This window comes from Bubalus bubalis, chromosome 12 (assembly GCF_019923935.1).
Source record: "Bubalus bubalis isolate 160015118507 breed Murrah chromosome 12, NDDB_SH_1, whole genome shotgun sequence".
Taxonomy (NCBI): domain Eukaryota; kingdom Metazoa; phylum Chordata; class Mammalia; order Artiodactyla; family Bovidae; genus Bubalus; species Bubalus bubalis.
The window spans coordinates 103,337,012-103,361,420 of record NC_059168.1 but is presented as its reverse complement, the minus strand read 5'-3'; the positions used below and the strand labels follow the sequence as shown (position 1 = coordinate 103,361,420).

The following is a 24,409-nucleotide window of genomic DNA, read 5'->3' as shown; positions in this document are numbered from 1 at the left end:
AGGATTCGGGGGCCTGCAGGGCTCTGCCCTTCCGCCCGCGTCGGGGCCTTGACTTGCAGATCAGGGTCTTGGGACTATGGGGGCCCAGCTCTCGGGCCAGCAGCCTTGGTGGCTGTCGGCAGAGGCTCTGGAAGGGCCGGGGGTGGGGGGTGGGTCTGGCTGGCGCTGGGATGGACATCCTTGAGCCTGGCATGTGGGTGAGAAGCAGCCCGGCAGGCTCGCAGTGGAGCCAGGCTCCCAGTGCACATGCTGCCCTGTGCCCTGAGCGTGTCCAGCGTGGGCCCTGGGTCCCGGGAGCAGAGCTTGTATCGGTGAGAGTCTGAACCTCGGGAGGGCCTGGGATGGAGCCGGGGGAGGGGAGTGCTCACAGAGAGGGAGACTGAGGCTCCGAGGGCGGGGAGCCCGACCCCTCTCCTGTTCCCGGTGTCTGAGCTGCTGGGACGCCCGCAGGGAGTATGTGTAACATCAACATTGACGAGTGTGCGGACAGCCCCTGCCACAACGGGGGCACCTGCGAGGATGGCATCAACGGCTTCACCTGCCGCTGCCCCGAGGGCTACCACGACCCCACCTGCCTGTCTGAGGTCAACGAGTGCAGCAGCAACCCCTGCATCCACGGGGCCTGCCGCGACAGCCTCAACGGGTGCGTCCTCGGAGCCCCGCCCGGGGCAGGGGGTGTGCGGGGAGCCGGCGGGTCTTGGGCGGAGCAGGCAGGTGCTCCCCAAGGATGGGTCTGCCGTGGGAGCCCTGAAGGGTGCCATGCACAGGCGCTTGCTTGGCTCCTGGTCTGAGCCCAGCACTGCCCTCGGCTCCGAGTGTGCCCAGGGAACGCGTCTGTGCCAAGGCAGCGGACCAGAGGTGAAATCTCTGAGATCTCTGAGAGTGGAAGGGGTGTCTTGGGTCGTGTCTGAGCCCCTTTGGGCCACAGCTCAGTCGGTAAAGAATCAGCCTGTGATGCAGGAGACCCAGGTTCGATTCCTGGGTCGGGAAGGTCCCCTGGAGAAGGAAATGGCAATCCACTCCAGGATTCTTGCTTGGGAAATGCCATGGACAGAGGAGCCTGGCGGGCTACAGTCCATGGGGTTGTGAGAGCCGGACACGACTCAGCGACCAAACTGCCACTGAGCTTCCGTAAGGAGGCTGCGAAGGTCATCCGAGGCTGAGGCTGGGGGCCGGGGCCTTCTGTCCCACCCTGACCGCCAAGGACGGGAGAGGGGCTGCAGGGCAAGTTAATCACCAACTGCCAGTGACATATTCAGTCACGCCTGCGTGAGGAAGCCTCCATAAAAAGGCCAAGTGCGGGAGTTCAGAGAGCTTCCGGGTTGGCGAACAGGTGCTGGGATGGGGCGGGGACCAGCTCTGAGCCCTTCCCCATCCCTGGCCTCGTACGTCTCTTCCATCGGGCTGTTCCAAGTTTCCCTGGTTATAGTAAACCATTGATCTAGTAAGTCAAACAGTTTTTCTGAGTTTTGTGAGCTGTTTCTGCAAATTTCAAAGGAAGAGGTCTGGTTCCTGGCTGTTTGGTCAGAAGTAGAGGTGACAACTTGGGGCTTGGGGTTAGTGTCTGACCTGGGGCCAGTCTGGTGGGTCCCAGCCCTCGCTGGGGGGTAGGGGGGCAGTCTGCGCTGACTCCAGGCACTTAGGGCCAGGACTGGGTTGCGGGACACCCAGCTGGTGTGGGAACCCCATTCATATATGTGGTGCCAGAACATTAGAGTGTAGAGAAGCTGACTTTTAGTTTCCGACACCCACTACGTGCCTGGCATTGGCTCTATCTAAATGGGGTGATGGACATGGCAGGGACCACACGCCCTCGTTTTGCACACAGAGGGTAAGCAGCCTGTTCAGGGTCAAGCAGCAAGTGAACAGTGGATGGTCTCCTGACCACTGCTCTGAACTGGGCACTGTCCCAAACCCTTACCACCGTCTTAGTCGAGGTGGGCTATTTAAAGTCGTTTAAAGGACTCCAAGGGTCAGAGCGGGCCAGTGTCTCCATCTAATCAGGTCGTAGGACGGTGGCAGAGTCTGGGTTGCTCCCAGCCTAGGCCCCGCCCTCTCTGGCTACACCTGAGCTGCCGTGTGGTCGCCTCTGCAGGTACAGGTGCGACTGTGACCCCGGCTGGAGTGGGGCCAACTGTGACGTCAACAACGACGAGTGTGAGTCGAACCCCTGCGTCAACGGGGGCACCTGCAAGGACATGACCAGCGGCTACGTGTGCGCCTGCCGGGAGGGCTTCAGTGGTGAGTGGGGGAGGTTCCTGGTCCCGGCGCAGGCCCTGGGGGCCACCTGGAGCCCGGACACAGGTCTGCCGTCGAGAACCCCGGTGGCTCCCGGACCCGCTGGTGTGGGTTCCCAGGTCCCAGGCTCAGGGCAGGGCTTTTCCTCCATGCCAGGCAGAACTTGGCCATAGCACCCGGGGTGACGGCCACACTGACCGCGTTTCCTCTCTCTCCAGGGCCCAACTGCCAGACCAACATCAACGAGTGCGCGTCCAACCCGTGTCTGAACCAGGGCACGTGTATCGATGACGTGGCAGGGTACAAATGCAACTGCCTCTTGCCATACACAGGTATGGGCGGGGCCTGGAGGGTGGGGCGGGGCCTCGGCAGGTGGCGCGGGTGGCTGAGGTGCGAGGCGGCCTTCCTGGGCTGGCCTTGTCTGCATCCCTCTGCAGGCATCCCAGAGGCCCTGCTCTGTACTCTGAGCCTCAGGCCTGGCTGCGTTAGGGCCTTGCCCTGCAGGTGTATTTGCTTATAAAATAACCAGGTGCCTGGGAGAAAATTTGAGCACAAGCAAGTCCCTACTTGGGGGACCTGCCTGTGAGGTGGCCCCCTTGGTGGGGGAGCTGGGCCTGGTCTGTCAGCCTCCCCGCCTGCCGTTCAGGCTGCCCTGGAGGTAGGGGGGCCAGGCTGCCCTCCCCATTGCTGGCCAGGCCTGAGGGAGTCCTTTGATGGTGGGCCCTCTTTGTGTGGGGAAACAAGGAGCCCTGTGTTCCTGCTGAGGGTGGCGGGAGACGGGTCCCTGGCATCTCAGCTGCTGCCATTGGCCCGGCCGGGGGAGGCGGGATGTGGGTCCCCTCCTAAGGAGAGATTTGGCAAGTATTAAAAAATGGAAGTCATGCACGCTCAGGCCACCAGGCCCCCTGGGGATGGGGCAGGGGGTGCTGCTGTTGGGGACGGTCCTGAGAGGCCCCCGTAGGCAGGGGTGGGGCCCGTGGCTGCGGTTCTCACGACACCGGCGGCCTGTGGTCCCAGCAGTGTTTTCTTTGACCGAAGCTGGGGACCTGGACTTTCTCTCCTCCGTCGGTGAGGAAACGCCCCCTTCCCGGTGGCCGCCCAGGGCGCACCCGAGTCCGTTTCGGACACGCTGCCATCGGGGCCGGCGGCCGGCGGGGAGGAGCCGGCCTGTGCTGACCCGCTTCCCGTCCGCCCGCTTCCTGCTTCCCTCTGCACAATTGTCGGAAACCCTGGCGAATTTCCTGCCGGCTGGGGTCACTGTGGAAACCGATAGAATGAAAGGCCCGGGCTGGTCACCCCCGCGGGCCGGGGAGATAATGGGCGGCCGGGAAGATAACGCTTCCTCGCGGGCTCGGGACACGGCCCCGTGGGCCGTAAACAGGAAACCCCGCGTTGGGCTCTCAGGGAGGAAAGGTCACCCAGAGTGCCGGGGTCCAGGCAGACTCCCGCTCCCACCCGGGGTCCTGACACCGTGTCCGGTGCTCCCCTGATAAGCAGCCATGCTGAGGGCTGAGGCTGGCACGCTCCCTGCACTCACAGCCTTTGCTCAGGGGCCTCCCAAGATGGGCACTAGCCGCCCGAGGCACCGAACCCCTGGAATCAGCTCCCAGGCCACCGGCTCAGCGCAGGGTCCTTTGCCACCAGCAGGGCATGAGGCTGGGAGCCAGTCCAGGGCCCCTGTGACGTTGTGTGTGGGGGGTTGTCAGGCCCGGCCCAGCCCTTGCTCCTGGCACTATCGGGGGGTGGGGCCCAAGTGTTCCCCTGGTTCACATTCAGATGCTGACACAGCCAGGGGCCCGGTGCCCCGCTGTATGTACCCCCCCCGCCCCCCACGCAGGGCAACCAGACGTGCTTGGACGGTAGAACCACCTGTTGATGGTGGCTGCCGTGGCCTCTGTCAGGACTTTCCCGGGGCGTTGACCTCTGGCTGGGGCTCCTGGGGGGCTCACCACCCTGCCTCTCCCTCTCAGGGTCCACGTGTGAGGTGGTGCTGGCCCCGTGTGCCCCCGGGCCCTGCAGAAACGGCGGTGAGTGTCAGGAGTCAGAGGACTATGAGAGCTTCTCCTGTGCCTGCCCCGCGGGCTGGCAGGGTGAGTCCAGGGGTGGTGGGACAGAGGGAGGCTCAGAGAGGCTCGGGGGCCACGGGCTGGCAGGGGGAGTCCAGGGGACGCTGGTACTGGGTTGGGGGAGGCTTGGAGAGGCTCGGGGGCCACGGGCTGGCAGGGGGAGTTCAGGGGACGCTGGTACTGGGTTGGGGGAGGCTTGGAGAGGCTCGGGGGCCACGGGCTGGCAGGGGGAGTCCAGGGGACGCTGGTACTGGGTTGGGGGAGGCTTGGAGAGGCTCGGGGGCCACGGGCTGGCAGGGTGAGCCCAGGAGGATAGGGTGGGGAGGCTTGGAGAGGCTCGGGGGCCACAGGCTGGCAGGGTGAGGCCAAAGGGACGGGGTAGGGAGGCTCGGAGAGGCTTGGGGGCCACGGGCTGGCAGGATCAGCCCAGGGGGTGGGGGGATGGGGTGGGGAGGCTCGGGGGCTTCAGGCGACTCTTGCTAGTGGGCCCCCGTCCTTGGAGGATGAGCCAGTGGGCTGCAGGACCCTCCTAGGCTTGAAGGTCTGTCTCCTGCCCCAAGTCGGGGCAGCCCTTTGGAGAGCCTCCCTTCCCCGGACGCCCCCAGAGGGTCGTCCTGTGGCAGTGGAGGGCCTGCTCCGGGGGGGACGGGCAGTGCCCTGTGGGCACTGGCTGAGTCAGCGGCTCTCGTCCCTTTCCCCAGGGCAGACCTGTGAGATCGACATCAACGAGTGCGTGAAGAGCCCGTGCCGCGCGGGCGCCTCCTGCCAGAACACCAATGGCAGCTACCGCTGCCACTGCCAGGCGGGCTACACGGGGCGCAACTGCGAGACGGACATCGACGACTGCCGGCCCAGTGAGTAGCCGGCCGGCCCCGCCTCTGAGACGCCCAGACCCGTGTCCCCAGGCGGGTGCGGGGCAGGGAGCGTGCCAGGGTCACGTGGGAGGGTAGGCAGGGCAGTACCAGGGTGCATGCTTGGCGCTGGCAGCCCTCTCGATCCAGCTGGACCTTTCGGAAGGGCACCCAGTTGGGGGCTGGAGGAAGTGCTGGGGCAGGGCTGGGTGGCTGCTGTCGACCAGCGAGGTGGTCACAGGCGGTTCCAGGGGCTGTGGTGCCAGGCTGATGGGCCCCCTACTCGTCCATCCTAGCATCTCCCAGCCGGACTCCCGGGCTCGTCTCCCCGGGGCCGCAGCTGCCCCGTCCAGCGTGGCTCTTAACCTAGGTCTTGTCCTGACCCCTGAGGAATGGGGCTCACGCGACCTGTGGTCCAAGAGAGGCCGAGTGCCTCATCTGGCATTACCAGCAGGCAGGGAAGCGTGTGGCCACGGCCTGTGTGGGTCTCACTGTTAAGCCTGCCCACGCTTATGGCCTGGGGACCAGGAGCTCGTGGGGCAGCGTAGACCCCAAGCTCATGATGCGGCCTGCTGGACTGGGCTCCCTGCAGAACACCCCAGGGGCAGTGCCAGGAGCTTGCAGCTTTGGTCGCCCTGGCAGAGGGGTGGTGCCCAGCTCTCAGGCCTGCTCTCCGGTCACCTCGCAGACCCGTGCCACAATGGGGGCTCCTGCACAGACGGCATCAACACGGCCTTCTGCGACTGCCTGCCCGGCTTCCAGGGCGCCTTCTGTGAGGAGGACATCGACGAGTGCGCCAGCAACCCCTGCCGCAACGGCGCCAGCTGCACCGACTGCGTGGCCAGCTACGCCTGCAGCTGCCCCACGGGCTTCAGCGGCGTCCACTGCGAGAACAACACGCCCGACTGCACGGACAGGTGCCAGGGGCGCGGGCCGGCCACGGGCCACACGCGGCGCCGGCACACCTGTGTACCCAGCAGGTGTCCGCCTGGGGGCGGCACTCGGTGCCAGCGGGAGACACCATTCCTCCTGCAAGGGCCATCGTCCATTCTCCCTTGTGGATTAGAAGCAGGAGCCCTGTGGTTTATCCTCAGGAACTGCTGTTCCTGCTTCCATCAGCCAGGGACCTCGTAACTGGCGTGTGTCCTTATCTGCCTTGGCTGCCAGGAAGCTCGGCATGGAACGTCACACTTGTCCCTGGTTTCTAGCATTTATCTCCCACGCGCTCTGGTTTCTGCTCATTTTTGTCTTGATCGCGACACACCCACGTGTGATATGAAGCTCCTCTCAGCACGAGTTCTAAAGAAGGCAGAGGAAGGAGCGTGGTGTGGTGTGAGAGCCTGGGGTCCCCTGGGACTCCTACTGGCCTCCCCGAGCTCAGCCAGGCTGTTGCCGGCCTGTCCTGGCACCCAAACCCCTGTGGCCACCCTGATTGGCGGTGAGGGTGCCAGTGTGGACGTACCTGCTTGGGCAGGGTCCTGCCCCCAACTCACCACCCCCTTGCTGCCTGCCCACCTCCAGCTCCTGCTTCAACGGCGGTACCTGCGTGGATGGCATCAACTCCTTCACCTGCCTGTGTCCACCTGGCTTCACGGGCAGCTACTGCCAACATGACGTCAACGAGTGTGACTCTCGGCCCTGCCTGCACGGCGGCACCTGCCACGACAGCTACGGCACCTACACGTGCACCTGCCCTCAGGGCTACACGGGCCTCAACTGCCAGGTGAGGGGGCCCGGGCACACGCCGAGCGCCTCGGCCAGGTGAGGGGGCCCCGGGCACACGCCGAGCGCCTCGGCCAGGTGAGGGGGCCCGGGCACACGCCGAGCGCCTCGGCCAGGTGAGGGGGCCCCGGGCACACGCCGAGCGCCTCGGCCAGGTGAGGGGGCCCCGGGCACACGCCGAGCGCCTCGGCCAGGTGAGGGGGCCCCGGGCACACGCCGAGCGCCTCGGCCAGGTGAGGGGGCCCCGGGCACACGCCGAGCGCCTCGGCCAGGTGAGGGGGCCCGGGCACACGCCGAGCGCCTCGGCCAGGTGAGGGGGCCCCGGGCACACGCCGAGCGCCTCGGCCAGGTGAGGGGGCCCCGGGCACACGCCGAGCGCCTCGGCCAGGTGAGGGGGCCCGGGCACACGCCGAGCGCCCTGGCCAGGTGAGGGGGGGCCCGGGCACACGCCGAGCGCCTCGGCCAGGTGAGGGGGCCCCGGGCACACGCCGAGCGCCTCGGCCAGGTGAGGGGGCCCCGGGCACACGCCGAGCGCCTCGGCCAGGTGAGGGGGCCCCGGGCACACGCCGAGCGCCTCGGCCAGGTGAGGGGGGGCCCGGGCACACGCCGAGCGCCTCGGCCAGGTGAGGGGGGGCCCGGGCACACGCCGAGCGCCTCGGCCAGGTGAGGGGGCCCCGGGCACACGCCGAGCGCCTCGGCCAGGTGAGGGGGGGCCCGGGCACACGCCGAGCGCCTCGGCCACGTGAGGGGGCCCGGGCACACGCCGAGCGCCTCGGCCAGGTGACGGGGGGCCCGGGCACACGCCAAGCGCCTCGGCCAGGTGAGGGGGGCCCGGTCACACGCCCAGTGCCTCGGCCGGGTGAGGGGGCCCGGGCACACGCCCAGTGCCTCGGCCGGCCCCGGGCACACGCCGAGCACCTCGGCCAGGTGAGGGGGGCCCGGGCACACGCCCAGTGCCTTGGCCAGCCCCGGGCACACACTGAGCACCTCGGCCGCACGCCTGGGCCCCTTGCCTGGATTCCAGCTGGCTCTCCCACCCCGGGGAGCCGAGGAGGGGCCAGATAAGGAGGCAGAGGTGGTGAGCAGGGCGGTTTCCAGCTCAGGCAGCAGAGGCCACGGAGCAAGAACAAGGACCAGCTGTTGGGGGGGAAGGCGGCTGAACGCCAGTGTTTGCATGAAGACTGTGTAAAAGTATCAGAGGTTTATCTTCTTTAAAGATGTTCACACACAAAACACCAATTAGAAGAGAGCCGTTTCCTTCTTAAGAAAAATCTTCCTTCAAGGAAAGGCAGCCTGTTGTCTGGATTCACCACCAAGGGCCCAGAGCAAGAGAGGGGCCCCTGCAGCCCCAGTTGCTCCCAAGCAGGGGGGCCCCGTGGGCCTCGGTGTCCGTTTCTGTGGATTGGGGGGAGGTCACGGGCCACCTTGGGCGTGAGGGTTTCTGGCGCCCATGTGTGTCCCCCGCTGGGTGGGCTGGGCCCGTGGGGGCCGGTGGGTGGGGTGTGAGCTAGGCTGCCCCCTCGTCCCCAGACCCTTGTGCGCTGGTGCGACTCGTCCCCCTGCAAGAATGAGGGCCGGTGCTGGCAGACCAACGCGCTGTACCGCTGCGAGTGCCACAGTGGCTGGACCGGCCTCTACTGCGACGTGCCCAGCGTCTCCTGCGAGGTGGCTGCGCGGCAGCAAGGTAACCAGCCCAGGCTTCTCCGTGCCCACTGGGCGTCCGACCTCTGAGGTCAGGAGGCGCGCTGCCCAAGGCGCGAGGTTGCCCCTGGGGAGGGAAGCTGGGGCCTCACGCTCCGCCCGCTGCGTCCCCCGCAGGCATCAACGTGACCCACTTGTGCCGCAACGGGGGCCTCTGCGTGAATGCGGGCAACACACACCGCTGCCACTGCCAGGCTGGCTACACGGGCAGCTACTGCGAGGAGCAGGTGGACGAGTGCTCGCCCAGCCCCTGCCAGAACGGGGCCACCTGCACCGACTACCCCGGCGGCTACTCCTGTGAGGTGGGCACCCGGCCCCGGGGCGGGGGTGTGTGTGTCTGGCCTGAGTGCTGCCGAGGGCCAGGCCCTGGCTGGGAACCAGTGCAGCAGGGAAGACTAGGCTCACCGGGAGGGCTGGGTGATCGTCCTCTGCGGGCACCTGCAAGAGGGAAACCCTGAGAAGCAGGGCAGGCTTTCCCCTCCCCCAGGTTCACCCACCTCTATACTAACTCCCGCCTCGGGCAGTGAACCGCAGCTTACCAGGGCCCTTACCAGGGTCTCCACTTGGGTCCTTCTGGTAGGAGGGCTTTGCGAGGCAAGAGGGCAGCTCATGGGGCCCCGTCAGCCCACACAGGCATAGGGGACGCCCCGGCTGCCTGCTGAGCCTCAGGCCCACGCCTCACTGTCCCCCTGCAGTGTGTGGCCGGCTACCACGGGGTGAACTGCTCCGAGGAGGTGAACGAGTGCCTGTCCCAGCCCTGCCGGAACGGAGGCACCTGCATCGACCTCACCAACACTTACAAGTGCTCCTGCCCCCGCGGCACACAGGGTAGGCTTGGCCGCACCTGGGGAGGGAGTCCGGGGGGCTGGTCGCCAGCGTCCACCTCCTGGACGTCTGACCCCCGGCCGGGGCACACAGGGTAGGCTTGGCCGCACCTGGGGAGGGAGTCCGGGGGGCTGGTCGCCAGCGTCCACCTCCTGGACGTCTGACCCCCGGCCGGGGCACACCTGTGGGAGGCGTGGGGCTCGAGCGCGGCCGCGTGGGGTCTGATGGTGCCCGGCCTGCAGGCGTGCACTGCGAGATCAACGTGGACGACTGCAACCCCCCCATCGACCCCGTGTCCCGGGGCCCCAAGTGCTTTAACAACGGCACCTGCGTGGACCAGGTGGGCGGCTACAGCTGCACCTGCCCGCCCGGCTTCGTGGGTGAGCGCTGCGAGGGGGATGTCAACGAGTGCCTGTCCAACCCCTGCGACGCCCGTGGCACCCAGAACTGCGTGCAGCGCGTCAACGCCTTCCACTGCGAGTGCCGCGCCGGCCACACCGGTGGGTGCTGCCCTGGTCGGGGCGCGGGCGGAGCTGGGGGCGGGGGTCAGCGCTGGCCACACCGGTGGGTGCTGCCCTGGTCGGGGCGCGGGCGGAGCTGGGGGCGGGGGTCAGCGCTGGCCACACCGGTGGGTGCTGCCCTGGTCGGGGGCACGGGCGGAGCTGGGGGCAGGGGGTCAGCGCCGGCCACACCAGTGGGTGCCGCCCTGGTCGGGGGCGCAGGCGGAGCTGGGGGTGGGGTTCAGCGCCGGCCACACCGGTGGGTGCCGCCCTGGTCGGGGGGTGGCGGGTGGTGCTGGGGGCAGGGGGTCAGCGCCTCACGCCACTCTTGTCCCCAGGACGCCGCTGCGAGTCGGTCATCAACGGCTGCAAAGACAGGCCCTGTAAGAATGGGGGTAGCTGTGCAGTGGCCTCCAACACGGCCCGCGGGTTCATCTGCAAGTGCCCAGCGGTAGGTGCCATGGGCAGCAGGTGGTGGGGAGGGCTTCTGGTCTGAAGGGGGCAGGAGGACACCCCCACTCAGCACATCTAGTGCCCTGGGGTGGCCAGAACCGCCCTGCTGCCCCCCGCCCCCAGCCTGCGGGTGAGCTGGAAGGCAAAACGTGGTTCGTGTGTCTGGACTCCACTCTCCGCGTTCCCCTCAAGACAGTTTTTCTTGTGTCTTTATGTTTAGAGCGGTTTAGTAGAAAATTGGTGCAGGAGGGTTCCTGTGTACCCTCGCCCCCTGCACACCCAGCTTTCCCGTTATTAACATCTTGCTCGCCTGTGGGCTTCCCTGGTGGCTCAGACAGTAGAGTTTGCCTGCAGTGCTGGAGGCCAGGGTTCGATCCCTGGGTCAAGAAGATCCCCTGGAGAAGGAAATGGCAGCCCACTCCAGTATTCTTGCCTGGAAAATCCCTCATGGACAGAGGAGCCTGGCGGGCTACAGTGCATGGGGCCACAGAGAGTCGGACATGACTGAGCGACTTCACTTTCACTTTCTTTTGCATTTGGGGAACACTGTTACCATCAACGACCAACATTAATATGTTGCTAAGTGATCTGTACACTGACCCGTTAAGTCTGGTCCACTCCACATCGTGTGTTCCTTGGGTCTGACACACGCGGTGCCACGAGACCCCTGTTGCAGGATCCCAGGAGGTCGTCAGTTTGCCCAGAAGTGCCCCAGGCTCCTACTGTGCCCACCCCACCCTCCTTCCCTCCCGACTCCTGGGAACCCCCCACCCCCGAGCGTTTCGTGTTGACTTTCTTTAAAAGGAAAGCCCGCCAGCCCTTGTGGGTGGGTGGGGGACGCAATGGAGCAGCCAGGCGGTCCCCAGCACTTGGGGGGGCCGGCTCACCCCTCACACCCACATGGCCCCTCCCGCAGGGCTTCGAGGGTGCCACGTGCGAGAACGACGCCCGCAGCTGCGGGAGCCTGCGGTGCCTGAACGGCGGCACATGCATCGCGGGCCCGCGCAGCCCCACCTGCCTGTGCCTGGGCCCCTTCACCGGCCCCGAGTGCCAGTTCCCGGCCAGCAGCCCCTGCGTGGGCAGCAACCCCTGCTACAACCAGGGCGTCTGCGAGCCCACCGCCGAGAGCCCCTTCTACCGCTGCCGCTGCCCTGCCAAGTTCAACGGGCTCCTGTGCCACATCCTGGACTACAGCTTCGGGGGTGGCGTGGGCCTCGACATCCCCCCGCCACAGATCGAGGAGACCTGCGAGCTCCCTGGCTGCCGCGAGGAGGCCGGCAACAAGGTCTGCAGCCTGCAGTGCAACAGCCACGCGTGCGGCTGGGACGGCGGCGACTGCTCCCTCGACTTCGACGACCCCTGGCAGAACTGCACGCAGTCCCTGCAGTGCTGGAAGTACTTCAGCAACGGCCGCTGCGACAGCCAGTGCAACTCGGCCGGCTGCCTCTTCGACGGCTTCGACTGCCAGCGTGCAGAAGGCCAGTGCAAGTAAGGCCCGCGGGGACGCCACTCCACGTCCGTGATGTCCCGCGGGGCTGGTGGGGGGCAGGCGAGGGGGCCGTCCGCTCACCAGCAGGACAGAGCAGGCGGGAGGACACTGGGCTTCGCGGGCAGGGCAGCGCACGGCCGGGTGCTGGCCGAGGGTCTCCGGGTGGACAGGAGCAGGCGTGGCCCCAGGGGACCCAGGCGTGGAGGGGGCCCTGAGCTGTCGCCGTGTGCCCCCAGCCCCCTGTATGACCAGTACTGCAAGGACCACTTCAGGGACGGGCACTGCGACCAGGGCTGCAACAGTGCGGAGTGCGAGTGGGACGGGCTGGACTGCGCGGAGCACGTGCCCGAGCGGCTGGCGGCCGGCACGCTGGTGCTGGTGGTGCTCATGCCACCCGAGCAGCTGCGCAACCGCTCCCTGCACTTCCTGCGCGAGCTCAGCCGCCTGCTGCACACCAATGTGGTCTTCAAGCGTGACGCCAGCGGCCAGCAGATGATCTTCCCCTACTACGGCCGCGAGGAGGAGCTGCACAAGCACCCCGTCAGGCGCTCCGTGGACGGCGGGGCCCCGCTGCTCCCGGGCGGCGCGGGCAGACGCCAGCGCAGGGAGCTGGACCCCATGGACATCCGTGGGTGAGCGAGCCCCTCCTGGCGGCCTCCACGCCCTGACCCTCAGGGCTACCCCCCTCCCAGAGAGGGCAGCACTGTCCTCCCGAGATGGGGAAAGAGACCTGGGATTTCAGCTCCGTGACAGCTTCCCGCCCAGGCTCAGCTCTCAGGGAGGCGAGGGACTGGGCTCTGGACACCTCCATCCTTCCAAGATGGGGACCAAGGCCGCCCGTGGCTCTGTAGGAGCCCCACTGCCGGCAGGGGAGCACTCCGAGGAGTGTCCGTGTGAGCACCACACGGGCCCTGCTGGTGCTGGACAAGGCGAGCCCTCAGGTCCACTGTGCACCTCCAGGCTTGTTCCTGTCCAGACCCAGCTCTCTGCCTCCCCAGGCTGCCCCCCTGGGGTTCTGGGAGCACCCTCTCTCCCCGCCCATCCATCCGGGTGACACCCCAGGAGCCAGAGCCTGTCCCTGGGAGACAGGCTGGCCGGGTGGGTGCCAGGAGGGGGCTGGTGCCCAAGCCCCCTGACCTGGGCTCTCCCCCTACCTCAGGTCCATCGTCTACCTGGAGATCGACAACCGGCAGTGCGTCCAGTCGTCCTCCCAGTGCTTCCAGAGCGCCACGGATGTGGCCGCCTTCCTGGGCGCGCTGGCCTCGCTGGGCAGCCTTAACATCCCCTACAAGATCGAGGCTGTGCAGAGTGAGTGGCCAGCCCTGCTCCCCCAGCTGCACTCCCACGGGAGCTCTGGACTGTCCTGGGAAGGGTTGTGCATGGGAGATGGTCTCCCAGCTGCACCCCCACCCCGGGATGCTCTTGTTCTTTGTGCCAGTTGCCACCCACGGGGGCGTGTGTCACGCCATCCAGAGTTCGGGGAGCGCTTTTCTGGGGTTTCCCACCGGGCACGCTCTCCCTCCCGTAGCAACAGCTGTCAGTGAGGTTGGCCCAAGGGAGTCCACACATCCACCAGCAAATGTTGGGGGGGAGACTTTTCTCGCCCCACCCCTTCCTCCCAATTTTTCTTTGTTGGGTATTATTTCAAAATCATTACGGTTTTTTCTTTTTTTTTTTAAAGAGAGAGAAAGCAAAGAATTGATCGATGTCATGTGAAGTGTTGAAGTTTGTATCTGGAAAATCCCCCTAAATCCTTTGTCTTAACAGCTCGATCCGAGTGCAGCGATTTGAAGTTGCCTAATCCTTCTCCCTTAAAGGAGAAAAAAGTAAAAGCTGTCTCCAGATAGCCGGCTGGTGCAGGAGAGAATTTAGCGATAGTTTGCAATTCTGATTAATCGCGTAGAAAATGACCTTATTTTGGGGGGCGGGATGGAGGCGAGCGGGCGAGGACGCGCCGGGCCGCGGAGCCAGCGCGCTGCCCCCGGCCGCCGGCCTGCCTGGCTGCGCGGCCTGATGTCCGGGCGCCCGCCCGCGGCCGCTGTGCCCGCAGGTGAGACGGTGGAGCCGCCCCCGCCGCCGCCGCTGCACTTCATGTACGTGGCCGTGGTGGCCTTCGTGTTGCTGTTCTTCGTGGGCTGCGGGGTGCTGCTGTCGCGGAAGCGCCGGCGGCAGCATGGCCAGCTCTGGTTCCCCGAGGGCTTCAAGGTGTCGGAGGCCAGCAAGAAGAAGCGGCGCGAGCCCCTCGGCGAGGACTCCGTGGGCCTCAAGTCAGTGGGCGCGGCGGGGCGTCTGGGTGGGGCCGGGCTTGCGGGAGGCGGGGCTGCCCCTCCCCTCCTCCGCGGCGCCCCCCTTGGGCCCTGGGCATGGGCGGGGCCTGGAAGGGGAGGGAATCTCCCTGGACCCCCGCTCCCCCGCGCTTAGTCCCACACCCCCCTTCCCGGCCCCGTCACCCCCAGGCCCCTGAAGAACTCCTCGGACGGCGCCCTCATGGACGACAACCAGAACGAGTGGGGCGACGAGGGCCTAGAGGCCAAGAAGTTCCGGGTGAGTCGGGGATCCAGGGTCCCCGCCCCGCCCAGCCCCGCGCCACGGGGCATGACCCTCTGCTCCATGCCCTTCCTTAGTTCGAGGAGCCCGTGGTCCTCCCTGACCTGGACGACCAGACGGACCACCGGCAGTGGACCCAGCAGCACCTGGATGCCGCCGACCTGCGCGTGTCTGCCATGGCCCCCACGCCTCCCCAGGGCGAGGCGGATGCCGACTGCATGGACGTGAATGTCCGCGGGCCGGGTAGGTGGCTGGCCAGACACGCCGCCCCCCACCCGGGGCTCCACCCCCAGGCACCTGGTGGCACCGGGCAGCCCGCGCTTCCCTGACCTGGTGACCCGCCCACCCCCTGTCCCAAGCCTCAGGGTCGGCACCTGAAAACTCCCCTGGCCTTGGAGGGGGTGAGGACCCCCAGGAGTTGGTCAGCCTCCTCGCTGCCTCCCCTCCAGGAGTACAGGTCTCAAAGTGCACTGTGCCCTCAGAGTTGATTTCTTCTTTCAAAATCCATCTTTTGAGACACCCAGAGTGCCTGTTAGCTTCCCTCCTCTGTCTCCTGGACGGGCTGTGGGTGAAGGTCTCGGGCAGGTCAGGACGCGGAGCCCACCAGCTACCTGGCAGCTGGACTTGTTTCTGCCCTCGGGGAGCTTAGACGGATTGCACTGGCGCTGGGCAGTGTGGCTGTGTGCACTGGGCCTCCGTGGGCCGCGCCCCTGGGAGCAGCTGCCAGGGGCCAGCCTTCCTGACCTGGCCCCGTCCCTGTCCTGCCCCGCTACAGACGGCTTCACGCCCCTCATGATCGCCTCCTGCAGCGGAGGGGGCTTAGAGACTGGCAACAGCGAGGAGGAGGAGGACGCGCCCGCGGTCATCTCGGACTTCATCTACCAGGGCGCCAGCCTACACAACCAGACGGACCGCACCGGCGAGACCGCCCTGCACCTGGCCGCCCGCTACTCGCGCTCCGACGCGGCCAAGCGCCTGCTGGAGGCCAGCGCAGACGCCAACATACAGGACAACATGGGGCGCACCCCGCTGCACGCGGCCGTGTCTGCCGACGCGCAGGGCGTCTTCCAGGTGGGCAGCCGCTCACGTGCCCTTCTGTGCACCCTCGCCTGCCTTCCCTCCTTCCTGGTCGGGCCCCAGAGCCCTGATTCCAAGCCTGGCCAGAGCAGGGACAGCTGGGGTTCCCCCCGCACCCCAAACCTTTGTACCCTGGAGGGGGCGTGAGGTCAGGGAGGGTGTCAAATCCTCTGTGTCGTCCCCTCGGGGCAGCCAGGCTGGTGGCGCTAAAGCAGGAGAGGCTGCAGGGACCTACAGGGGCAGGACCTCCTCACCCTCACCCAAGACAGGCCCATCCCCTGCGCCTGCCCCTCCCGGCCCCTAAGTCCTCCCTGCTTTGGCTGGAGGCATCGATCGCTTCTGGCGATGGGGAGAAGGGCTAGAGGCTGCTGATTGCTGCCTGCAAGCAGCAGTGGGGGGGTGGCTCTGGCCTTGCTGGGCTTCCAGGATGAGGATGGATTAGGGATGTGGGTGCCTGGGTCTCTGGGGAGCATCCCTGGCAGAAGCAGCTTTTGAAAGCTGCCAGCCGGTCCCCTGGCCACAAACCCCCAGGCCCCGGGCCATGCTGCTCTGCACAGACGGGCAGGTAAATGGGGCACAAATGGGGGGCATCACAAAAGTCTAATGATTTCCGACATGTTGTCTTTTATGGAAATGAGAGATTGGGGACAATTAAACGAGCCCCTGGAGGCAGGCCCTGGCCGAGTTTGCCCAGGCGGTCTCTGTGGCACGTAGAGACATTCCCTTGGGTGCTTCTCGGGGTGATGCCGGTTCACACACAGCTCCTCCCCAGCTCCTTTCGTCCCCGCTCCCGCCTGCAAACAGTGACCATCCTTCTCTCTCATGCTCCAGCCCCACCCCTCCAGCAGAGCCTGGTGGAGTTCTGCCCACTCCCCGGGCTCCCATGCCACATGTGTCCGGGCTCCCTGGGGCCGCCCGACCCCAGGAGGGCTGCATTCGAATCAGGTTGAGTCCCAAGCATGTGTCCCGGAGCGGGCGGGGGCCTCGTGCTCACACTTGCTGAGCCCAAGACTTTCCCTGTGGTCCAGATCCTGATCCGGAACCGAGCCACCGACCTGGACGCCCGCATGCACGACGGCACGACCCCACTGATCCTCGCTGCCCGCCTGGCCGTGGAGGGCATGCTGGAGGACCTCATCAACTCCCACGCCGACGTCAACGCCGTGGATGACCTGGGTGAGTCCAGCTGGGCCAGCCCGAGGGAGGGGCACGTCACGGCCGCCTGCCCACCCCTAACCCGCCTGCCCACCCCTGACCCGCCTGCCGACCTCGGACCTGCTTGCCGACCCCTGACTCGCCCTTTGCTCCCCTCGCAGGCAAGTCCGCCCTGCACTGGGCAGCCGCGGTGAACAACGTGGAGGCTGCTGTCGTGCTGCTGAAGAACGGGGCCAACAAGGACATGCAGAACAACAAGGTGGGCTGGCTGGCGAGACACTTCCCCTCTGCTACTCCTTCCCGACCGGGGCACCCCGAGCCATGACTTCAGCTTCTGGGCCTCGGCTCCCTAACCCGTAAAGTCCCAGGAGAAGCCCCAGAGAAACAGAGACGTGGACCCCGTAGTGGGTGCCCGTGTGATCGGCGCTCCCTGCCTCCCTCTGGCCACATTACCAGTCCCCTCCCGGGCCCAGGGCATGGGCGGCTGCAGCTGTCCCCCTGCCCCCATGTCACTGTGACCTGCGACCTCACCTCTGTCCTTGGCTGTCACTGGCCGGGGCGGGTTGACCCAGATGGTGCACGCTGAGCCAAGAGGCCAGTGGGCTAGGTGGGGGGCTCTGCATTGCCAGGCCCCCAGATGGAATGGTGGGTGTCCACCTTCTACACGTGAACCGCCTCCGGCCTCCCTCAGCCTCGCCGCGGTATGTTCCCACAGTCAAAGTGTGCTCTTTCCTTCCTGCCCATCCCCAGCCTGGCCCTGCATCTCCTGCACTTGTCTTGGGCTCCTGTGTCCCCGAACCCGCCCCTTCCTTCACTGATCCCTGAAGGGATCTCCTGTCCTGGGGGAGGGGCGCAGGGGATGCTGTTGGGCCCGGTCACTTCTGAGTCTGCCATGGGGCAGAGGCATCATCCCACCTCCTTCTGGGGAGACAGGGTGACTGGTGGCAGGGACTGCCGTGGTGGGGCAGCAGCTGCGGCCAAGGCCACGTGTGTGCCAGGCAGACACCGTCCGGCCTTACCCCACACAGCAGCCTCGGGGGGCATACGTGGCATGTCCACTGTACAGATGAGAAAACTACGCCCTGGGGACAGAGCTAAGATGTCAGGGTTCCTCGGGGACCAACTGGTGCCCACAGACACTCTTTAGTGACCCTGAAGCCCCTGAAATCGTGGCAGGGTCTCCATCTGTGTGGTTTTGGAGGAGGGGAAGGGGGGGCACAGTCTGTTAGATTTCCTGTGGGGTCTCTGACCCCATGAAGGTGGATCCCCACTGGTTTAGAATATAGGATCCCACAGGTCCTCTGGGTCTTAGAAGATGCGTTTAAGGTGTTTTTGTTTGTAAGACGTAATAGTGATGGTAGGACTCTAGGGGGAGGGTTGAGATGAGGTGCCTCCCCTCCGCAGCAGGGCGGAGGCGGGGCTGACTGCTGGTCCATCTGGTGACTGGTGACCCCTGCACCTGCCCCCATCTGCTCCCCCCAGGAGGAGACGCCCTTGTTCCTGGCCGCCCGGGAGGGCAGCTACGAGACCGCCAAGGTGCTGCTGGACCATTTCGCCAACCGGGACATCACAGACCACATGGACCGCCTGCCTCGCGACATCGCGCAGGAGCGCATGCACCATGACATCGTGCGGCTGCTGGACGAGTACAGCCTGGTGCGCAGCCCCCCGCTGCATGGCGCCACCCTGGGCGGCGCACCCACCCTGTCGCCCCCTCTCTGCTCGCCCAACGGCTACCTGGGCAACCTCAAGCCCCCCATGCAGGGCAAGAAGGCCCGCAAGCCCAGCACCAAGGGCCTGGCCTGCGGCAGCAAGGAGCCCAAGGACCTCAAGGCTCGGAGGAAGAAGTCCCAAGATGGCAAGGGCTGTCTGCTGGACAGCGGGAGCGTGATGTCGCCCGTGGACTCCCTCGAGTCCCCCCACGGCTACCTGTCAGATGTGGCCTCCCCACCCCTCCTGCCCTCCCCTTTCCAGCCATCTCCCTCCGTGCCCCTCAACCACCTGCCCGGAATGCCCGAGACCCACCTGGGCGTCAGCCACCTGAGCGTGGCGGCCAAGCCCGAGATGGCGGTGCTGAGCGGGGGCAGCCGGCTGGCCTTTGAGGCAGGGCCACCACGCCTCTCCCACCTGCCCGTGGCCTCCAGCACCAGCACGATCCTGGGTTCGGGCGGCAGTGGGGGCAGTGGGGCTGTGAATTTCACCGTGGGTGGAGCCGCGGGCTTGAATGGCCAGTGTGAGTGGCTGTCCCGGCTGCAGAACGGCCTGGTGCCCAATCAGTACAACCCGCTGCGAGGGGGCGTGACGCCGGGCACCCTGAGCACGCAGGCTGCCGGCCTCCAGCATGGCACGGTGGGCCCGCTGCACGCCCCCGCCCTGTCCCAGGTGATGACCTACCAGGCCCTGCCCAGCACGCGGCTGGCCTCCCAGCCTCACCTAGTGCAGCCGCAGCAGCTGCAGCCGCAGCAGAACTTACAGATGCAGCCGCCGAGCATGCCGCCGCAGCCAAACCTGCAGCCGCACCTCGGCGTGAGCTCGGCCGCCAGCGGCCACCTGGGCCGGAGCTTCCTGGGAGGGGAGCTGAGCCAGGCGGACATGCAGCCGCTGGGGCCCGGCAACCTGGCGGCGCACACCGTCCTGCCGCAGGAGGGCCAGGTCCTGCCCACATCGCTGCCGTCCACGCTGGCCCCGCCCACGCTGGCCCCGCCCATGACCACCGCCCAGTTCCTGACGCCCCCCTCCCAGCACAGCTACTCGTCCTCCCCCGTGGACAACACCCCCAGCCACCAACTACAGGTGCCCGAGCACCCCTTCCTCACCCCGTCCCCGGAGTCCCCCGACCAGTGGTCCAGCTCCTCGCCACATTCCAACATCTCCGATTGGTCCGAGGGCATCTCCAGCCCGCCCACCAGCGTGCCGTCCCAGATCGCCCACGTCCCGGAGGCATTCAAGTAAACAGCCGGCTGCCCCCAGGACCCTGCGCTTCCTTTCCCAAGCCCTGCTGGGGCGTGTGCGTGCGCTCCATGGATGCCGGGGCCGACCAAAGGAGCTTTTTTTCAACAAATGTGTTTTTATACAAAATAAGAGGACAAGGATTTTTAATTTTTTTTTTTAGTATTTATTTATGTACTTTTATTTTACATGGAAACACTGCCTTTTTATTTATATGTACTGTTTTGTATGGCATCAGGTAGAAACTTTTATCTGCTCAAAGAAAATAAACTAGTTCTCAGTCATGATTTTCCTACTTAGGATAAAGACTCCTAGGTATTTGTAAAATATAAACAAAGATTCATGATGTGCAAATGCCATTTATTTATTGATTTCCTCTTTTTTGAATCCCAAAAGAAATGATGTCAGACAAGGGCGGTCTGAGCCAGCATTGTTTAGAAAGCTCCAGGGGTGCTCGGGGCCTGCTTTGATTTCCCCAGACATCCCCTCACCCCCACCTCCAAACCTGGACCGCCCTCCTCCCAGGACTGCCTGCATCTTATGAAAAGATGCATCTAGAGAAAGAAAAGCAAGCCCTTTCCTCCTTTGGCATGTGGGTTACTTTGTACCTGAAGTAGGAAAGTAAAGTGTAAAATGACGTGGTTCGTGCATTTCGGTGTACTTTTAAACTTTTTAAAGCTATGTCTCTCAGAATGTGTTCTTGGGGTATGCCCAGGGTACATCTCATGGTACCAATCATGAATCTTTGTTTCAGGTTCAGTATTACGTAGCTGTTCTTTGGCATTGTGAGTTCTTGTTCTTTCTGGAGGCTCCCCTGCCCCTCGCCCCCGCTGATGTTTAAGCATCATGTGAGAAGTCGGAGGTGTGGCCATGTGGTACCCACCTTGGACCCCACGTTGGGGAGGCCTCCCCCTTCCTGGGGAAAGACACTGCCGGGCCGCCCTGTTGGAGGCATCTCAACTTGAACTGCATCTCCCAGGTTCAGCGGAAGATGAACTGGCGCCCCTGGGGCCCAGTGCCGACAGGCCCGGTTTTTATAGGAGACTTGGAAAAATGTGGGCGTGTCCAGCCTCAGTGCTCAGAGACCCTGGTGCCAGGGCCTGGCGCGCCCTGGGGTGCTCGGGTCACCAGGAGCCTGCTCGCGGGCCACCCCTCCCAGTTCAGGGGGTGGGTGTGCGCCCAGGGTAGAGCAGATTTTTACATTATCAAGTATAAGCCTGTGGCAGATACATATCTGTAAATACATTTTTAAAGGGTGATTTTGTTTAAGAAATCTGATTGGACAAATCTGTCAGGGTCGTGCTGATAAGGGATGTCAGAACCCAGGCCCCACGACCTGCAGCTGCCGAACCGTAGCTCCTGAGAGCAAAGCTGGGGGGTCCCACCGCCCACCACACTGAGTCTGCTGCCCCGGCCTCGCCGGGCGTGCTGTGGGGCCACCCCTAGCGGGCACGATCAGACTCTTCCTAAGATGTGGTTTCTTTTTGTGTTTTATAAGATAGAGTGTAGTTTACATAAAAAAAAAAAAAAACTTTTTAAAAAAGTTATCTACCTACAAAACTGTAGGTGATTAAAATGATGTATTTTTTTTTCATCTTTTTTGTTAACAGATTTGCAATAAAAATGATTCCGATGGTCGTCCAGATTTTGCTAAACTCGACTGTGGTCCTGGCTTGCTTTCTGAGACGGAGGGAAAGCGATAGAGAGGGAATGCCAGCCCAGGCTCCTGGGTGGCAGGGTCACTTTGTCGGGTCAGATATCCAGTGTCCATCTACCCTGCCAGGCCCTGTGCAGCGGGGCAGAGACCCCACAGGGAGCAGGGCACACACAACCCCAAAACCAGGCTCTTAGCTGTCTCTCAACTGTCTGGGTCACGGAGAGTGAGACGCCACTTACTAGCCTGGGGCCCACCACTGCAGGCAGGAGGGGCACAGGGAAGAGTCCAGGCCCTGGCGTGGGGCAGAGAGAGCCACAGGAACATCTGAGCAGGGGAACTTTGGGGGGCGGGGCTGGTGACATAATGAGTGGGGTAAGTTCTGTGACCCCCAAGGGGTGCAGGCTGGGCAGAACCACAGTCTCAGGAATCCCAAACTGGGCCATCAGGCACAGGGCTCCGATCTTCCTCCCTCCTCCCAATACCTTCCTCCCTACCTGCCCCGCCCCTTCTCTGCCTGCCCCACCCCTTCTCATGACTCCGCCCCTTCTCTGCCTGCCCCACCCCTTCTCATGACTCCGCCCCTTCTCCACCTGGCCCCGCCTCTTTGCCTGGCCCGCTCCTGCCCCTTCTCTATCTGACTCCGCCCCTTCTCTACCTGGCTCCTCCCTTTCTCTACCTGGCCCCGCCCCCACGACATTGGCTTCAAAACAGATTAACAGGCTGACCTTTTGCACTGTGGTGTTGGAGACGACTCTCGAGAGTCCCTTGGACTGCAAGGAGATCCAACCAGTCCATCCTAAAGGAAATCAGTCCTGGGTGTTCATTGGAAGGACTGATGCTGAAGCTGAAACTCCAGTACTTTGGCCACCTCATGCGAAGAGTTGACTCATTGGAAAACATCCTGATGCTGGGAGGGATTGAGGGCAGGAGGAGAAGGGGATGTCAGAGGATGAGATGGTTGGATGGCATCACCGACTCAATGGACATGAGTTTGAGTAAACTCCGGGAGTTGGTGCTGGACAGGGAGGCCTGGTGTGCATGGGGTTGCAAAGAGTCGGACACAACTGAGTGACTGAACTGAACTGAACTGACCACCTTCCGCTGCAAAGTGCCACCTGTCCCTGGCGTGGCCCATCTGGGCACAAGGGTGAACCCAAGATTTCCTCACTGAGTGCAGATGCTTCATTTCTGGGACAAGAGGTACTGGGAAATGGAATATGGCAAATGGCTGAACTTTCATCTTGGGGGAGGCTCTCAGCCTGAATTCTGCCCAAAGAACTCCCAGCACCCCTAAATTACACTCCTAGTTGTACACCAAGAGAAGTGAAAATGGGCTCTATAACCGTCCATATACACATGTGCTCACAGCAGCCAAGAGGTGGGAACAACCCAAATGCCCATCAGCTGCCGACTGGTGGACCAGGTGGTGTAGGTCCACACTGTGATGGCTAATTTTATGTGTCACCGTGGCTGGCGGTGGGGGGGGGGGGGTGCGGTGCTCAGATTTGGCCACACGTGAGGGATGAGATTAGCATTGCAATCTGGGCTGAGTAAAGCAGATGCCCCCTCCCCTGCGCCCATGCAGGTGGGTCTCACCCAATCAGGTGAAGAAGATATGAATAGAACAGAAAGGCTGAGGAAGAGGGACGTCCTGGGGCCCGACTACTGGAGCTGGGGCATCTGTCTCTTCCTGACTTCAGAGTCTCCATAATAATATGAGTCAGTTCCTTGTAATAAATTTCTTTATGTATTGATACACCCTGTTGAGAGTTGGACCATAAACAAGGTTGAGCACTGAATTGATGCTTTCAAATTGTGGTGCTGGAGAAGACTCTCCAGAGTCCCTTGGACAGCAAGGAGACCAAACCAGTCCATCCTAAAGGAAATCAACCCTGAATACTGATTGGAAGGACTGATGCTGAAGCTGAAGCTCCAATATTTTGGCCACCTGATGAGAATAGTTGACTCACTGGGAAAAGACACCAATGCTGGGAAAGATTGAAGACAGAAGGAGAAGGGGATGACAGAGGATGAGATGGTTGGATAGTATCACGGACTCAATGGACACAAACTTGTGCAAACTCCAGGAGATAGTGAGGGACAGGGAAGCCTGGCGTGCTGCAGTCCATAGGGTTGCAAAGAGTTGGACATGACTGAGCGATTGAACAACAACAGCATCCTGTTGGCTCTGTTTCTCTGGAGAACCCAGACTAAACACACACGTGATGGACTATTGTGTGTGTGTGTTAGTCACTCAGTCGTGTCTGACTCTTCGCGATCCCACGGACTGTAGCCCACCAGGCTCCTGTCCATAGAATTCTCCAGGCAAGGATACTGGAGTGGTTTGCCATTTGCTCCTCCAGGACGGACTATTTTCAGCCATAAAAAGGAATGAAGTTACCAACACAAGCTACAGCTCAGTCAAAATGCAGAAAGATCACGCTGAGTGAAAGAAGCCAGACAGCAAAGGCTGTGTGCTTCCATTTGTATGAAACATTCAGAGTAAATAAACCCAGAGAGGCGGAAAGCAGATGAGTGGTTCCCAGGGCTGGGAGCTGTGGGCAATGGGCAGTGAATGCCCAGTGGGTCTGGAGCATTACTTCCGGAGATGAAATGTCTTGGAAGCTGACAGAGGCGGTGGTTGCACATTTTTAACATGGTAAATGCCATTGAATTCGCTGTAAAATGGTTAATTTCATGTTCTATGAATTTTACCTCAATTATTTTTTTTAAAGAAAGAACTCCTAGCAGTGTTTGTCCTCCCAAGAAGTTCCCGGTGGTTGTGGGATTCCCACAGAGGCAGCAGGGTGGGCCTCAGGGGACCTCACTGCTCCCCCAAACCCTTGGGCCCCCAGCAACAGGGAGAGCGATGCCATGTCAGGTTGAAACTGGGCATGCCCAGAACCCAGCCCTGCCCATCGCCTTGCGGGCGAGTTCCTGGGGGCAGACCAACCACGGCCACAGGCTGAGGGCTCTGCCCTCCCCTGCCTGAACCTCCCCTGATGCCCAGGGATGCAACCCCCAGCTGTGCTCGGGCTCAGAAGCATCGTCAGGGATTCCCCAGGCCCCAGGGTGCCCACTGCAGGCTGAAAGACCGCCCGAGACCTGCCCACTGGGGCCTGAACCTGCTCCCATGGCCTCAGCTCCACTGCCCACCAGCATTTCTGCTGTTCACCGTT

General features: G+C 63.8%; 1 protein-coding gene across 2 annotated transcripts in view; it reads left to right on the top strand.

Moving 5' to 3' along the window:
- NOTCH1 (notch receptor 1) overlaps positions 1-21,231 on the top strand; it is a 47,098-nt gene extending 25,867 nt beyond the window's left edge. The window contains exons 13-34 of one of the 2 annotated variants that reach the window (XM_006062210.4): positions 451-643; positions 2,096-2,241; positions 2,457-2,570; positions 4,209-4,328; positions 5,006-5,158; positions 5,844-6,072; positions 6,677-6,878; positions 8,408-8,561; positions 8,696-8,880; positions 9,274-9,406; positions 9,646-9,903; positions 10,242-10,354; positions 11,273-11,844; positions 12,082-12,477; positions 13,005-13,153; positions 13,896-14,112; positions 14,302-14,389; positions 14,470-14,635; positions 15,168-15,463; positions 16,498-16,645; positions 16,786-16,883; positions 18,107-21,231. In XM_006062210.4, the coding sequence (XP_006062272.1) occupies positions 451-643; positions 2,096-2,241; positions 2,457-2,570; positions 4,209-4,328; positions 5,006-5,158; positions 5,844-6,072; positions 6,677-6,878; positions 8,408-8,561; positions 8,696-8,880; positions 9,274-9,406; positions 9,646-9,903; positions 10,242-10,354; positions 11,273-11,844; positions 12,082-12,477; positions 13,005-13,153; positions 13,896-14,112; positions 14,302-14,389; positions 14,470-14,635; positions 15,168-15,463; positions 16,498-16,645; positions 16,786-16,883; positions 18,107-19,576 (5,600 nt within the window). In that variant the 3' untranslated portion in view covers positions 19,577-21,231. Of the gene's footprint in view, positions 1-450; positions 644-2,095; positions 2,242-2,456; positions 2,571-4,208; positions 4,329-5,005; positions 5,159-5,843; positions 6,073-6,676; positions 6,879-8,407; positions 8,562-8,695; positions 8,881-9,273; positions 9,407-9,645; positions 9,904-10,241; positions 10,355-11,272; positions 11,845-12,081; positions 12,478-13,004; positions 13,154-13,526; positions 13,861-13,895; positions 14,113-14,301; positions 14,390-14,469; positions 14,636-15,167; positions 15,464-16,497; positions 16,646-16,785; positions 16,884-18,106 lie in introns of those variants that run through there. The other variant, XM_044926645.2, reaches the window with a different exon arrangement.
- The last annotated feature ends 3,178 nt before the right edge of the window (positions 21,232-24,409 follow it).